Raw genomic sequence first — 14,780 nt, forward strand, 5'->3', positions numbered from 1 at the left:
ATGGAGCACTGGGTGTTATATGCAAATAATGAATCATGGAACACTACATCAAAAATAATGATGTAATGTATGGTGATTAACATAACAATAAAATTAAAAAATAAAATAAAATGAAACTGTGACAATTTAAACTGCAAATTTCAAATATACCATAAAAAAAAAAAAGAAATGTAAGGTTTTTAGCAACAAAGCAGTGCTTCTAAGATGAAGAGGAAGCTACTGGATTGCACAGTATAATAAACAGAGGGCATTTTTTAACGTGTTTTTCTCTCAAGGAGTCAAAAGCCTCCATGAATGTGCCTTCACCACAACCTCATAGGGCCAGTTTTTCTCAGTGTGACCTGTTGCCCACAATCTCCCTCCCCCACCAGAATCACCCAGAGCAAGGTGGCATGTTAACATGCAGATTCCTGGGCCCAGGCCTAGACCCCCTTGAATCAGAATCTCTGGGTGAGGCCTGGGAACCCACACTTTCAACCAGGTACCCAGGTGATTCTCATGCATAGCAGTTGTAGGATCCCAGCCTTAAAACCTTGGTGGTCAGGGACTATAGCTTTTATTTCTGTGATCCCAGAACTTTGTCCCACGTCTGGGAAATTAGCAGGCAGTCAACTGTTTGTCAGAGGAGCAAAGGAGACCCTCCTTACAAAGGAAAAGGGGAAACTCACCTGGGCTCTCAGTCATGGCTGGAAGTACTGGGACATCAGAACTGGGATCACTGATCCCTAGATTTCATTGGTCTACTCTCCTGTATTTGGAGGATTGGCCCCTCTTTCAGATTTTATTTAACTACCTCTCTATCTTCCAAGATGGGGAGAAAGAGGATGGTTCATCTTCAGATTTATTGAGCAAACTGCCAAATTTGTGAGTTTCCAAGTAAAAGGGGCCAAGAAATAATCACCATGTGGAGTCAAGAGGTTTGAGAAGTCTGCCTGCTTGGACAGTCCTTGTTGAGCAGTAACAAGAGGCCTTTCCTATTGACCTGTCTCTTGTCCATGCCTATGGATGTGATTTAGGGAAAGAAAATAAAGAGTAAAGAATTAAAGGGTGGGCACAGGGATCTGTTTGAGGTGATTCCAGATTTTATCCATGTTTCCAAGATGCCTGCAGCTTTGAGTTTTGCTTTAGGGCCATGAAAATAGGTAGTTTATAAATCGGTTTCATTTGTAAGGCTACTCCAAAGTGTCCTTTTGGGGGAGAAATTACTGTATCAGTTCATTTCTACTGGGCTGTATGGGCCCCGGCCCTAACCATCATTCTTCCTGACTAGCTGGCAAGCTCGAAGCAGGTCCATCTGCTGGAATTGGCATAGTACCCCTCACAAGGTGGGAAGCCATGAGGTCCAGGAAGCAAGCACGTTCAGGTGGAAAACAAAAGAGAAGGAAGCCTGTTCCAAATAGGACAGCCAGGAGGGCAGCATTGCTGCCTGGGGGCCAAGGGAACCAAATGCTCCCATGTCCCCTGGAGCATTCATCTCCTGGGCTTTGTGGCAAATTTCACATCCTTACCTAGAGAAAGCTATGCTCAGTATGGAAGTTGTCCTGGTGACCTTTGTGCCCCCCAGTTCAATGCTGAACCGGGAAAGGCTTTGTGGACAAAAGCACAAGGACAAAATAGAGCAGAGGTAGCTTGAGATGCCACCTTTTGTCCGTGTTGTCTTGAATCCAGAAGCTAGAGAAGATGGCTTGAGACTCAAAGGGCTGCCATAATACCCACCAGAGGCACAACCCAGATTCCTAGAGAAAGGGTGTAGAAAGCCACTGGGCTCTCTTGCCAACCACCAGTGGCCAGGTAGGCAGATCCAAGTGGATGGCAAGCATTTTCTAATAGGGCTGATTTTCTTCCAAATGGACAATGGGTCCAGGGGAGCCCACAGAAGCCAGTTTACCTCATGATTAAACTAAAATAATGCTAGTCTTTAATGGAAAAAATTTCTTAAAAAATTTTTAGTTTCTAAAATATATAGCCTACTTACAAAAATTATTTGAAGTGGAAAATAGCATATCATAAGCATGCAATTAAACTAGTAAAATCAAATCACACATTAAGTCAAAGAAACAAACAAGGCTGAAAAAAAGTGACCTAAGACTTCAATAACAGCAGCAAATGGAGATAATTTCCCACTTGCACCTACCAGTGATGATCCATGCCTCAAAATCCAAAGCTGACTGTTTTTCTAATAGCTGACAAACAACTCTTTTAAACCCAGGTTATTCACTGTGTGTGCCTCCTAGTCAGCCCTCACACTACTATGGGTCCCCACTTAGCTTTTGTGTACTGATGTACATTGCCAAAGATTAAAATCTTTTTCTGCTCCACCAAGAGAAGGTCACGGAAATTACCCTGGAATTCATTGAATGCCACCTGTGCAGGGGAGGTGAGGCACCTTGGAATCAATCACGTAGAAGAAGGGGTATAATCATCCTTTAGTGGAAGAGCAGTAAAAGAAGTCATAAATAGGGCCGGGAATGGGAGCAGGTAAGCAACAGCAGGAAGGGAAAGGATTGGTGCTCTGGGTCTGAGAGAACAGGTAACATGAGCCCTTCTGAAGCCCAGTTAGGGCCCCGGGGAGTAGAAAGGACAACTCTCATGGGTCATCACTTCTGTGCCCAGAACACTGGCCAGACCAGGAGACCCATCCCATCACTATGCTGTTTAGGCGGGCTGTCTCTCTGCTGTCAGATCTGGATCATTTCTTAAGTTCAATACCACCACTGACAATCACTCTCTGCCTCTGACGATGCTTTAATAGCCTTGGGTGCTTGAGTGCTGGGGCGTTGCCTGGACCCTCCAGGGGGTGTAGTTGTAGACTTGAACACCCTATTACTTTTACAAATGCACATTTCATCTATCTGAGAACAAGTCCTATATCTTACATTTTCTTCTTTGGCCCCCAATATTGGGCCACCAGCATAACTTCACTACAACTTGTTCACTTCTCTGCAAGAGCCACATTCTACCACTTGGTTCAACTGTCACTCCCACCCCCACCAACACACACACACACACACTTCACCAGCAATAAGCTAAACTCTCTGAAGTTAACACTGAAATACAAAACATAGTTTTAACTCAAAATACAAGTTCTTTTCAAAATGTCATATCCGGATAAGGAAGCCCTTCCGTTTGTGCTGACAGGAAATGGGGTGAATTATTTAATAAATATTGAAACTTTACTGCTTGTGAACATAGTCCTCTGTTACGCTGGTGACATATTTCCTCTTGTCATTAATGGAGGAGAAAGTGGATAACTTTGGGTGAATCAGATAGATTTTCCTCAAATCATTTATCATGTCAATGTGCTTATGTCCTACTGGGCCAATTCCAAATCGGTTCACAATGGAGGGGACAAAATATGAGCACCAAGTTACTCTTTGCAAATAAGCTGTTGCAACCAACACATCATAAACCATACATTAAATATAAACCTGAGTTCGCTTTCCTGTGCTGGGAAGATCTGATATTAATCAAGTCATAGTTTGTGATCAAGGGCACAGTTCTGTGCAATGGCAAACCGTGGCTACCCAGGCAACCAAAAGTTGGAATGCTCAGGAAGGGAAAAAACCTGGCATACAATGTTGCAGGAAGACAGTGATTGACTGGAATCCCCGATTCTCGCCCTTTACCCACTCTTCTTCTACCTAATAAGTTAAACCATCAAAGACTGGAAGAAAGGAGAGAGACAGAAGGAAGGACAACCCTCATTATTAACTAGGTCAGCGGTTTTGCCTGCCTTCTTTTTTTCAAATCCTGCAGCCTTGAGACGTGGTGATTAGTATTCTTATTTCACAGGTAAGAAAATGGAGAATAACAGGATTCCAGCTCCCTGTCTCCTGTATGTCTCTGCATAGACAGATGACAGATGATGTGTGTGTATACATATATATTTAAACTGGGACATTATTCACATACCATAAAATTCATCCTTTCAAAGTATGAAATTCAGTGGTTTTTATATATTCAGACTTGTGCAACCATCACCTCTATCTAATTCAAGAATGTTTTCATCAACCACCCCCCCAAAACCCTGTACCCATTAGCAGTCATTTTCCCCATTCCCCTAGCCCCTGGCAACCCCTAATCTACTTTGCCTCTGTGGGTTTGCCTATTCTAGACATTGACATTTCACATGAGTGGAATCACATAATATGAGGTCTTTCATCCCTGGCTTCTTTCACTGGGCATCATGTTTCCAAGGTTCATCCTTGTGGTAGCATGTTAGCAGCACTTCATCCCTTTTTGCTGAATAATATTATATTGTGTGGATATACCAGGTATAACTGTATATCCCATTTCTACAGTTTATTGTTAAGCTATAGTTTTAAATTAGGAAAGATGACAGGTATCCCTATATTGCCCTGCTTCACAGGACCTTCTTGTCGATCTACTGAGCTCGAGAGAGTCCTAGACTAGAGCTCTGTGAAGAAAGCATGCTGTCTAACCTGAGACAGCTTCATCCATGTACAGTATTCTCCAAGGGCCATGCCAGGTGCCCTCGTGGAGCCTACAGCTGATTAAAGGAGAGGAGACACTATGAGCTATGACTGCATAGACCAGATGCTGTGAGCTCTGGCTGCACAGACCAGATGCTGTGACCTATGACTGCACAGACCAGACGCTGTGAGCTATGACTGCATAGACCAGACACTGTGAGCTCTGGCTGCACAGACCAGATGCTGTGAGCTATGACTGCATAGACCAGACACTGTGAGCTCTGGCTGCACAGACCAGATGCTGTGAGCTATGACTGCATAGACCAGACGCTGTGAGCTATGACTGCATAGACCAGACGCTGTGAGCTATGACTGCATAGACCAGACACTGTGAGCTCTGGCTGCACAGACCAGATGCTGTGAGCTATGACTGCACAGACCAGACGCTGTGAGCTCTGGCTGCACAGACCAGATGCTGTGAGCTATGACTGCATAGACCAGACACTGTGAGCTCTGGCTGCAGAGACCAGATGCTGTGAGCTATGACTGCATAGACCAGATGCTGTGAGCTATGACTGCATAGACCAGACGACACTGTGAGCTACGACTGCAGAGAAGTACAGCAGACTCTCTGAGAGGGGTCACTGACTTTCAATGACATTTTACACGGGTAAAAAGTATACCAAACAAGCAGCAAATGTTTATCATCCTGAAAGTAGGTGTAACAGGGCCGCTAGTAAGATAGACTTTCTGTTTCACCGGGAATGACAAATTTTGGTCCTTCAGCAAGTTATTTAGGGAAGCAAATTAATTGCCCGTGTTCTGCAATGATTACTGCCAGGTGGATCATGAAGCCGTGTATATGTGCCTATCTTCTGAGAACTGAGAGACCTGGCCTCTAAACGCGGTGTGTTACTAATTAGCCCCCGAGCTCCTGGCGCTCAGTAACCTCATCTGTAAATGGAGGTCAATAGTAACTGCCTTGACCACTTTACAGGCCTGTTGTGCAAATTAAATATTTATGAGATCATTAGCAAGCATTAAAAATATTATACAAGAGCAGGATATTGTGGTGTTTCACTGTCTCCTGAGACATAGACCATCTCAACCATTACTACCAGGATTACTTGATTCTTTTTCCTCTCCCTAATCCTCAAAAACATTTGGGTTCAGAGTTAAGTGGAAGCGTGAATTCCTTTGAGCACAGTGGGAATGGGAAGAATGTAATCAGTTTTCGGTGAGAACACGGGGTGCTATGCTTGCTTTGCATGTGTATGACAAAAACCAAGGAAGAATGGGGCAGGTGGCATTTCAGCCTGTCTTTTGCAAATGACATCTTTGATGGTTGCAAACAGATTCTATATCGTGCAAGTGCCGCGGGAGAACCGCATTTCTTCTCACTACGTAATAGATGAGCCCAGAACAAGACCAGCCCACTGCTTATGGTTCTTATAGTGCAACTTGGAATACCCGCACCTAAAAGAAAGAAGGGGCCAAGGGCCTCCACTTTATAATGTGAATTAATTTCACAGGAACATCCCAAACCTTTGTCCCTGGGCTTTATGAAAAAGCAGTCAAAAAGTTAAACAAAACAAATGTTGCCTCTTGTTTTTAATCCCTGGGAGAATCAAGGACAAGGATTTGGCGGAATCATGTCGTGATTCCATTTCCTTGGCAGCAGGAGTTTAGCAGGAGGGGTATAAAGCACGTCTACACCCTGTCCTTTTGTCCGTCCATTGTTTTCAAGTTAACAGGTAAGACAGGACACCATCACCCAGTAGGTGTAAACGGGAAAGCACTGAAGGGGCAGAGGACCTGCCTTGGGCTGCATGGGAGGGTTTCACTCTTACACTGTACAGTAGACAGGCTGAAGCATCACACACTTGTCCCCAGAGGGCACGAATGGCAAGTAAACACCGTGCCACATAAAGAAACGTGTCACCAGCTTTTCTGGAAAGAAAGGCACCCAGGACAGGAGGATTGATTTCCTGGGTGTGGTGACGTGGGGAAGAGGGAAAGGAAAAGAATAGGAGACCCAAGCAAGAAAAGCGCTGACAACACAGCTTTGCTTTGTCCCTGAGAGAAGAGCTGCAAGAGGAAGGCTCCAGAGGCATGTAGTCTAGCAGGTGTCTGCTCAGGGAGGCCCCATCTGCAGAGGGAGCCAAGCTCCCTGGGGATGAAAGCATTTATCTTGAAGAAATCAGTGGAGTGCTGGGTAAACACAGAGTCCCTGGCAGAAGGGAATTGTGCAGGAGAGCTGAGAGATGCTGATGGAATAGCTCAAGACTTTGGTTTGCTGATGGAACAGCCCAAGACTGGGGGGAGGGGACAAGGGACAAACCCTTTTTCTTTACCCTCAACACTTCTCGTTCCAGTCTGACATTTGCTTTTTTTTTTTTTTTCCTGGTGCTGCCTTCATTTTGGAATTATTTTGTTGCTGTTTTCTTTCTTTATGAAGCTGGCAGGTAACAACATTCCTGCGCCCAGGAAAGGAATTTTGTTAGAGTAAGAGATCTCCAAGGGCCATTCACCAAAGATGGGAGGAAATTCATACCAAAGGGATGCCCAATGTCTGCTGACATCTATGATCTAAGTCCGAAGTCTCCTGTAGCTTCCTGTACTGTTAGCCTGCTAAAGCAGAAGGAGGGGAGAGGAGCGGTGGTGGTGGTGGGGCGGAGAGAGGGGGAGGAAGTTGCTTCAGAGGCGAGTTTTGAGATACAGATAGAGATAGAAGGCTATTGGCAAACTCAAGTTTTTGATTCTGGACTTAATTAGGAGGCAGGTTGTAAACATCTTCAGAAAGCTCCTGAATTTATAGGTTAATTAGCATAAGCTTTTAAAGATGTACCATTTATAGCAAGACCTCTCAAAAAAGAATCTTGTGGCTGAAAACAAAACTGAAAGCCAGCTAATGATAAAGCTACAATTTGAGCATATGCTCCATGCCAGTTTGCAGGAAAATCTCTCCAGGAGAAAGAACCACTGACTCCAGCCCCTTAGACCTAAGACATGAGATTTACAGAACTCGGGTCCTAAGAGCCAAGGAAACTTGGAGTCAAGCAGTCCAAGGCTTGGATATATTTTTAATGCCTGTACTGAAAAACTGAGGCTCAAAGAAGTTGAGACACTTGCCTGAGGTCCCACAGCTGGGAGTTCTAGAGCCAGAGCAGAGCCCGGATTCCCTATCACATGGAGCCCTTTTCATTAAAACACATGAAGACACTGCTCCCTAATCGGTCAGGCAAAAGCTTCCTCAGGTGTCTGGAGGCATCTCAGGTGAAAGCACCCAGAGAGGAGGCTATCGGGCACCTCTGATGCTTAGTGAGGGTCACTGGATGATACTTGTCTAAGTTCCCAGCTTTACTGGAGTGCATTTGAAGGGTGGCCCAGAAGATATGTCCACATAAAATCTCTGGAACCTGTGAATGTTTGGAAAAAGGGCCTTTGCAGATGTAATCATTAAGCTAAGAATCTTGAGATGAGATCATCCTGGATTATCTGGGTGAGCCCTAAATTCAATGACAAGTGTCCTCCTAAGAGCAAGGCAGAGAGAGCGATGACCAAGAGAGAAGACACAGAGGGGAGGTCATGTGAAGATGAAGGCCGAGATCAGGGTCATGCAGCCACAGGCCACCACAGGCTGGAAGAGGCAAGGGAGAGTTCCCCCCGAGAGCCTCTGGAGGGAGCGTGGCCCTGCTGCCACCTTGGGTTTGGACTTCTGGCCTCTGGAACTGAAAGAGAGTAAGTTTCTGTGGTTTTAAGCCCCCACTGTTAGAGCAGATTCAGGAAACTAATACATTTACAATCTCTATGGATACAACCAATCAGAAGAAACAACAGTAACAAAAAAAGATAAGGATCACAGAACGGAGAAGCAAAACATGGTATATCCATATAATGCAATATCATTCAGTCTTGAAGGAAATTCTGGCACATGCTACAACACGGATGAACCTTGAGGACATTGTTCAAGGTAAAGTAGACATACACACACACACCTGGATACTATATGATTCCACCTATATAAGGTACCTAGAGTAGTCAAATTCATAGAGACAGAGAATAGGATGGTTGTTGTCGGGGCTTGAGGGGGAAGAGGCGAATGAGGATTTACTGTTTAGTAAGTATAGCGTCTCCGCTTTACAAGCTGTAAAGCGTCATGGAGATGGATGGTGGTGAGGGTTGCACCACATCATGGATATATTTAATACCACTGAACTGTACACTTAAAAGTGATTAAGATGGTAAATTTTATGTTAGGTGCATTTTACCACATTTTTAAAATGGAAGGGAAAAAATCCAAAAGGCAGGGACCAAAGCATTTACAAATTCACAATCATAACGTTTCAATGATGGGGTCTGAGAATGAAGGCACGGGAGGAGGGTGGAGTGTTGAGACCTGTTGGGTTCACATGGGGAACCAAGTCAAGCTGACTCAGAAGTTGGTCACATGTCAGTGTGCTACTCAGGCGGGACATTGTTCTAGATCACACCCTTCTGAGGAGGTCGGCACTCCCGCTGGGTGGGTCTTGACTCTACCATGAAGCCCATACAAACGACTCCCAGAAGTCCCAATTCTGCAGGCACCGTGTGCAAAGCCTCCACAATGTCCACCTGACAGACGGACCTCACTGGAACCCGAAGCCAAGGGGTGAGGAGCTTCTGCAATTACCGCCAACACCCACTCCAAGGGGGGGAGCTGGAGTAAGCAGATGTTTCTACAAAATGGCATGTTCTTGGACCTGGTGTGTATTTTAAACATTCCTTCTCACAGCTGTTGAACTAAATCCGAGGTCCTCGATAGCACCCCCTGTCTGCTGCCTCCCCAACTCTTTTTAGGGAACACAGTTCCCTCCATGGACTGAGACAGCTGTTTCGATCCACGCCTTCTGTAAACGTGGCTGGCTTAAATCCGGGGGCTATGCTCAGGGTCTCCCCATCGCTCTTCCTACAGCCAAACATCTGGGAGATGGTTCTGATATTTTATTACTGTTGTTCTAAAACGCAATTTCCCCCTTGCTCCCAACTCAATGCGTTTATTTCAGTCTTATGCAGATCAAACTTGGGAACCCCAAAGGAAATGCTGTGGGGCCCTCCCCTCCGAGCTCCAGGGAGGGATGAGAGACATGTTTAGGGGACAGGTGGGGAGCGCCCACCACCACACTTTGAGTCTTGTGGTCTGACCACCTGGACTTCATGCTGCACTCTGGATAGGGCACAACCAGCTTCTCCAATAGCTTTCCTGCAGGGGTGCTTCTCCGAGGGCCCAGCATTGACCCCACTTGGGCCAGCTATTAAACTGGAAAGGCCATGAAAACTCTGCCTCCCCCCCAGCTGTGTATGGAGGGTGGGTCCACCTCTGGGTTTCCCTCCTGCCAGTGCTCCCACTGTTTTGTGCCCTGAGTTCTGCAGTAGTCTCCTCCCTGTCTCTACCCTCACCCCCTTCCCAACCATTTTTTAAAAAATTCGAGGTAAAATTCACATCCCATAAAATAAACCATTTAAATGTGAACAATTCTGCAGCATTTAGGACAGTCACAATGTCGTGCATTTACCGCCTTTATCTTGTTCCAAAACATGTCATCGCTCCAGTTGGGTACCAATGAGCAGTTACTCTTATTTCCCACCCCACCCCCCGCCCCCCCAACTCCAGGCAACCTCCAGTCTGCTTTCTGTCTCTATGGATTTACCTCTTCTGGATATTTCATCTACATGGAAGCAAGCCGTATGCAGCCTTTTGTGTCTGGCTTCTTCCACTTAGCATAATGTTTTCAAGGTTCATCCATGTGGTAGCGGGTATCAGAAGTCCTTCCTTTTTTAGGCTGAATATTATTCCTCGTCTGTATATCCACATTTTGTTGGTCCATTCATCCATGCACGGACACTGGGTTGTTTCCATCTTCTGGCTGTTGTGAACAGAGCTGCTATGGGTGTGGTTCTATGTGTATCTGAGGACTCCCATGCATTCTTTTTTTTTTTTTTTTTTAATATTTATTTATTTATTTCATAGAGAGAGCACGAGCAGGAAGGGCAGAAGGACAGGGAGAGAGAATCTCAAGCAGACTCTGAGCTGAGCGCAGAGCCCAACACAATCCTGAGATCATGACCTGAGCCAAAACCAAGAGTCAGCCGCTTAACCGACCGAACCACCCAGGCACCGTCCCATGCGTTCTTTATACAGCAATGTGATCCAGTCACGTTCAACTCCAACTACAGTCGCTTCAATGGCTTCCCACCATTCTTCGGATAAAGCCCAAAGTCCTGAATATGACTCTTGAAGTCCTCATGCTCCGGTCCTTCCCCGCTCCCCTAGCGTCATCTCTCCCACCTGCGCTCCTGCCCATCTGACTTTTGTTTCTGCTCTGCTTGTCCTTTGCCTCTGGGCCTCTGGAGGCTGCTCCTTCTTCCTGGAAGCCCCTTCCCCAGGGTAAAAGACAAGAGCTTGTAGCAGTCACTTCCTTATCTCCCCAATCCAGTTAGCTACACTAGGTCCTAGCACAGAGCCAATGCGGGCCCTTCTGTGTCTCCCAGAGAGGAACCCCCCCGATCCCCCAGAGCTTGCCCTGGGATTAGGGAAGCTATGCTAGACCTCGCTGGGCATCCCACAGCAGCTGCCCACAGACACCTGGGGGCCTCTCAGATTTGTGCCCAGGGTCTCTGAAACACGCCCTGCTGGGAGGTTTGCATGTGGTTATGGCGATTCGGTGCCCTGGTGTCTCAAAGCTGCAGGACCAGTTGGCTGCTTTCCCAGGTGCTCTGTGTCCTGACGTACCTCTGCCCAGGACACAGTCTCCACCCTGAAATGTGGGCTGGATATGAGGTAATCTTTTCTTTCTTTCTTTTCTTTTAATCAGATCTGGTTAAGGCCCCACGGGGGGGGGGGGGGGGCGGTGGGGTGGGGAGTGGGGAGTGGGGCAGAGACTCCCTCTGAACTCCGGCCCCTAATTCCACAGGATGGGCTCTGGCCCAAGAGGGGCTCCGCTCAGCCCAGAGGCAGCCGCTGGTGGGGCCGGGGCTGAGAAAGCAGGAACCAGGCTCTGTGGCAGGAGGCAGTCACACCTGAACCTGACGGGTTGGCCCGACCCAAGCCCCAGGGTGTTCTGGGTCACACAGGATGTGGTTTTTAAGGGTGGGGAAGTGTATGCCTTCACCTTTCACCCACCCTTCCTTTGCTTCAGCTCTGAGCCCCTGCTCCCCGAGTGTGCCCTCTCACACGCACACCCGTACCCGCGAGAGCGCACGTGGACACGCACAGACACGTGCTGTCTGACGTCTAAAACTAGTCTCATAGGACCCTTCCTTCTCCATAATTCCTAGTGGTCCCCTTATCACTTTGGATTAATTCTCCATCATTCCAACTGCACATGAACGTTTAGTAGAAACTGCCTGTGAAGACAGCCCGACCCATTAAATCTCTGAGAGAGCGATCCGTCATCGACGACTACTTGCTTTCCTCCAGTGGTGAAGATGGAGGAAATGGAACAAGGGCCTCTTTGGTGCTTCTGACGGCTTCTGAGGAGCATGACGGTAGCTTTGACGGGAGCCACTTACCTCCAGGACTTTCCCTGTGATAAACTGGTGACAGGCTTCGCATTTCACCCCGAAGAGCCCCTGGTAGTCCTTTTCACAGTACGGGGCGCCGTCCCTGCAACACAGAACGCCGTTCAGCTCCTGAGGGGGGCCGAGGGGCAGGGAAGACACCAGGACCGAGTCCTCGGAGCCCTTCTCCACAGAACGGTAGCATGCCGGCACTCTCCCCCACCCGGCGTCCGCACGCCTGGAGACCTGGTCAGACATGACCACAACGCGGGGAACCACACCACGTGGACAGAGGGCTCTGGTTCTCCCGGCTACACAGAAATTACAGCCAGATCACCACATGGTTACCCCTGCTGCTTCCCTGTTGCCTCAGAACTAACTAGCAAAACACTGGCTCCATTCCCTCTCCGCACCAGGCCAGATGGGCTTCAGATGTGGCGGCAGCGTTCACCCTCCTCTGAGGAGGCCCCAAGGCCACCTTCCCCTCACAGCTTCCTTGAGCTCCCACGTCATCACCTCCCGGCAGCGCTGAGATGCTGGGTCCTCCGCCCTCAGGAGGCCCGAGGGCTGCAGGGCCTGCTCATCCAGCCTCCCAAAACCTCATTTACCTCAGAGCACAGTAAAAATGCTGTTTTCTAGGTGTGCCATTGAGCGGAAGAGTCAAAAAGCACACCGCAGAGCCCCGTTACCTACTCCCACACAGCCTTTCCGGTTAGTTTGACAGTCGGGCACTTTCCTGTCTCTTCTTCCTTCGGCTGTGCGTCAGAAATCACCTGTGAAGTTTCTTCCTTCTGCTACAGGCCTTTGGGCTTCTCCCCGACCTACAGACTTGGATGTCTAGGGGGTGGGGCTCATGTTACTTTTGTTGTTGTTGTTTCACTCTGTTCTTAAATTAAATTCACGTAACTCTTTTGAATAGCTATTTAACCTGGTTGGAGAACATTTTTTAAAGCATAGAAGGGTTTATAGGGGAAAATTTTCCCTCGTTGCCACTGGACGCCCATATTCATTCAAAAAAAAAAAAATGAGGGAAAGTAAAATTACTAAATGCTTAATTGATGACAACATACCGTGTAACATTATGTCAGCTTTGCTAATTGTTACATTAGGCAAGGATTCACATTTCATTAAATTTATTGCAGGCAGACTATGGCAACAGCAGCAGAATAAAATTCCTTTTATAAAAACTAAAGAAGTTCTACAGCAAAACTGCGTATTGATGGTGGGATGCTAATGTCTCTCACTGTGTCCGGTGGGGGGGCTGGGGGGACCCTCCCAAGGATCCCGCGGCCTGGGCCCCAGCCTTACTTGCTGATGTACTCCCCGGTGAGGACCTTTCCGCAGGACTTGCACTTGAAACATCCCAAATGCCACTGCTTGTCCAGGGCCAGGAGGGCCTGCCCGTTCTTGATGTCCCTTCCGCAGCCGGCACAGTCTGGAAAAGCGCAGCTGTTAGCAGTTACTCCACGTGTGTTCTGTGAAATCCCAACACGCAGGCCGGCTCTGAACCCCGGTGTGCGCCCATCCCACACCCAGCAAACAGTGACTTAAGCACCGTGTCATTCCACTCCCTTTCCCTGCGCTGAGTCTTTCTTAGCCTCACACAGCATGGAAACTCCAGGAACCTCAGTGGATCCAAGGGGATGGATGTCCTTCCTCCATTCATTTCCTTGGGGGTGACTGAAATACCCCCGAGCTCCAGCTGGCGCAGGGAACATTTAATTACATTGTCTTGGCTGTGATTTTCAGAAAGCTCTCCTAGGCCTCTATTAATTGAGGGCACATGTGAGTAGCTGAGCATCTCATGCTGGATGCCTCACTGAACAATATATATGGGATTCCTGGAAAGCAGCCCATGAATCTCATTTTTGTAAATGGGACTCTCCTGCTTTATCATCCTAAACTAGACTTTTGAAGATCTGTGATCATCAGTTGAATAGCTCTTAATTCCTTAGCTTTAAATTCTCCATGGCAGGCTCCTGTGGAAGCAGATGAAGGAGAAAGTGTTTCTTTGTGGTAAAGGGCGTGGGCTCTGGAAGGAGCTGGCCTGGTTCCTGGGTCCCAGCCCAGCACAACAACTTGTTGGCCGGTTGTCCCCCTTTCTAAGCCTTGGGTTTCTTCATATGGAAGCGGGGGCCTTATGAGTGCCTGGCTCAAGCCTCTGACGAGGATTCAATGAAATAATGGTTATCACTGAGGCTGGCATGTGGGAAGTGGCCCTATAAACGTTTCCTATTATTATAATTGCCATTATTCTGATGATTGAATACTTCGTTGTTAGGGACGTTGAGTATTTAAAAGAACCCAGAAGAATGTAAATTGATGCAACCTTTTTGGAAAGCAACACAGACATCCACAGACAGTTAAAATCAATGCAGCTGAGCAAATGAAACCCAGCATTGCTGGGAGGTTGGCCATCATGTCCCTGCTGATTAGAGGAAACACTCATGCAATAAAGCTATGCCCAGACAAGGCCACTTGGCGCACAAAATGACGAAACGCCCCCTTCTTCCAACCCCATGTGTGAAGACTGCATCTTTACTAGTGATATTCCTAGCCCTACTTTAACTCTCTCTCCTCCTAGAAAAACTTACTGAGATGCCCATTCACTGACCTGCTCCTGCGTCTTGACAGAACCCAGCCCAGAACTGCTCGCACTGCCTTGACTCCTCCTCAATGCCACCCAGCAAGCGCTCCCATCCTAGGACAGTTCCTTCAGAGATGCTCACGATTCCCCTGCTGTTCTCCCTTGCTGGGGCTTAAGTTAACTTGACTATCCCCCCTCCTTTTTTTTTGACTACAGGTGTG

General features: G+C 47.4%; 1 protein-coding gene across 15 annotated transcripts in view; it reads right to left on the bottom strand.

The window, feature by feature from the left end:
* The window catches only part of ABLIM1 (actin binding LIM protein 1), a 296,293-nt gene that overhangs the window by 89,651 nt on the left and 191,862 nt on the right, over positions 1 to 14,780 (bottom strand). For all 15 annotated transcript variants that reach the window (XM_064595307.1, XM_045878918.3, XM_045878917.3 and 12 more), the window contains 2 exons: positions 13,281 to 13,407; positions 11,985 to 12,078 (listed from right to left, as the gene is read on the bottom strand). In XM_064595307.1, coding sequence (XP_064451377.1) covers positions 11,985 to 12,078; positions 13,281 to 13,407 — 221 coding nt within the window. The remainder of the gene's footprint in view (positions 1 to 11,984; positions 12,079 to 13,280; positions 13,408 to 14,780) is intronic.

This window comes from Mirounga angustirostris, unplaced genomic scaffold, assembly GCF_029215605.1.
Source record: "Mirounga angustirostris isolate CCGP_5_RB_7025 unplaced genomic scaffold, mMirAng1.0.hap1 SCAF_6, whole genome shotgun sequence".
NCBI lineage: Eukaryota > Metazoa > Chordata > Mammalia > Carnivora > Phocidae > Mirounga > Mirounga angustirostris.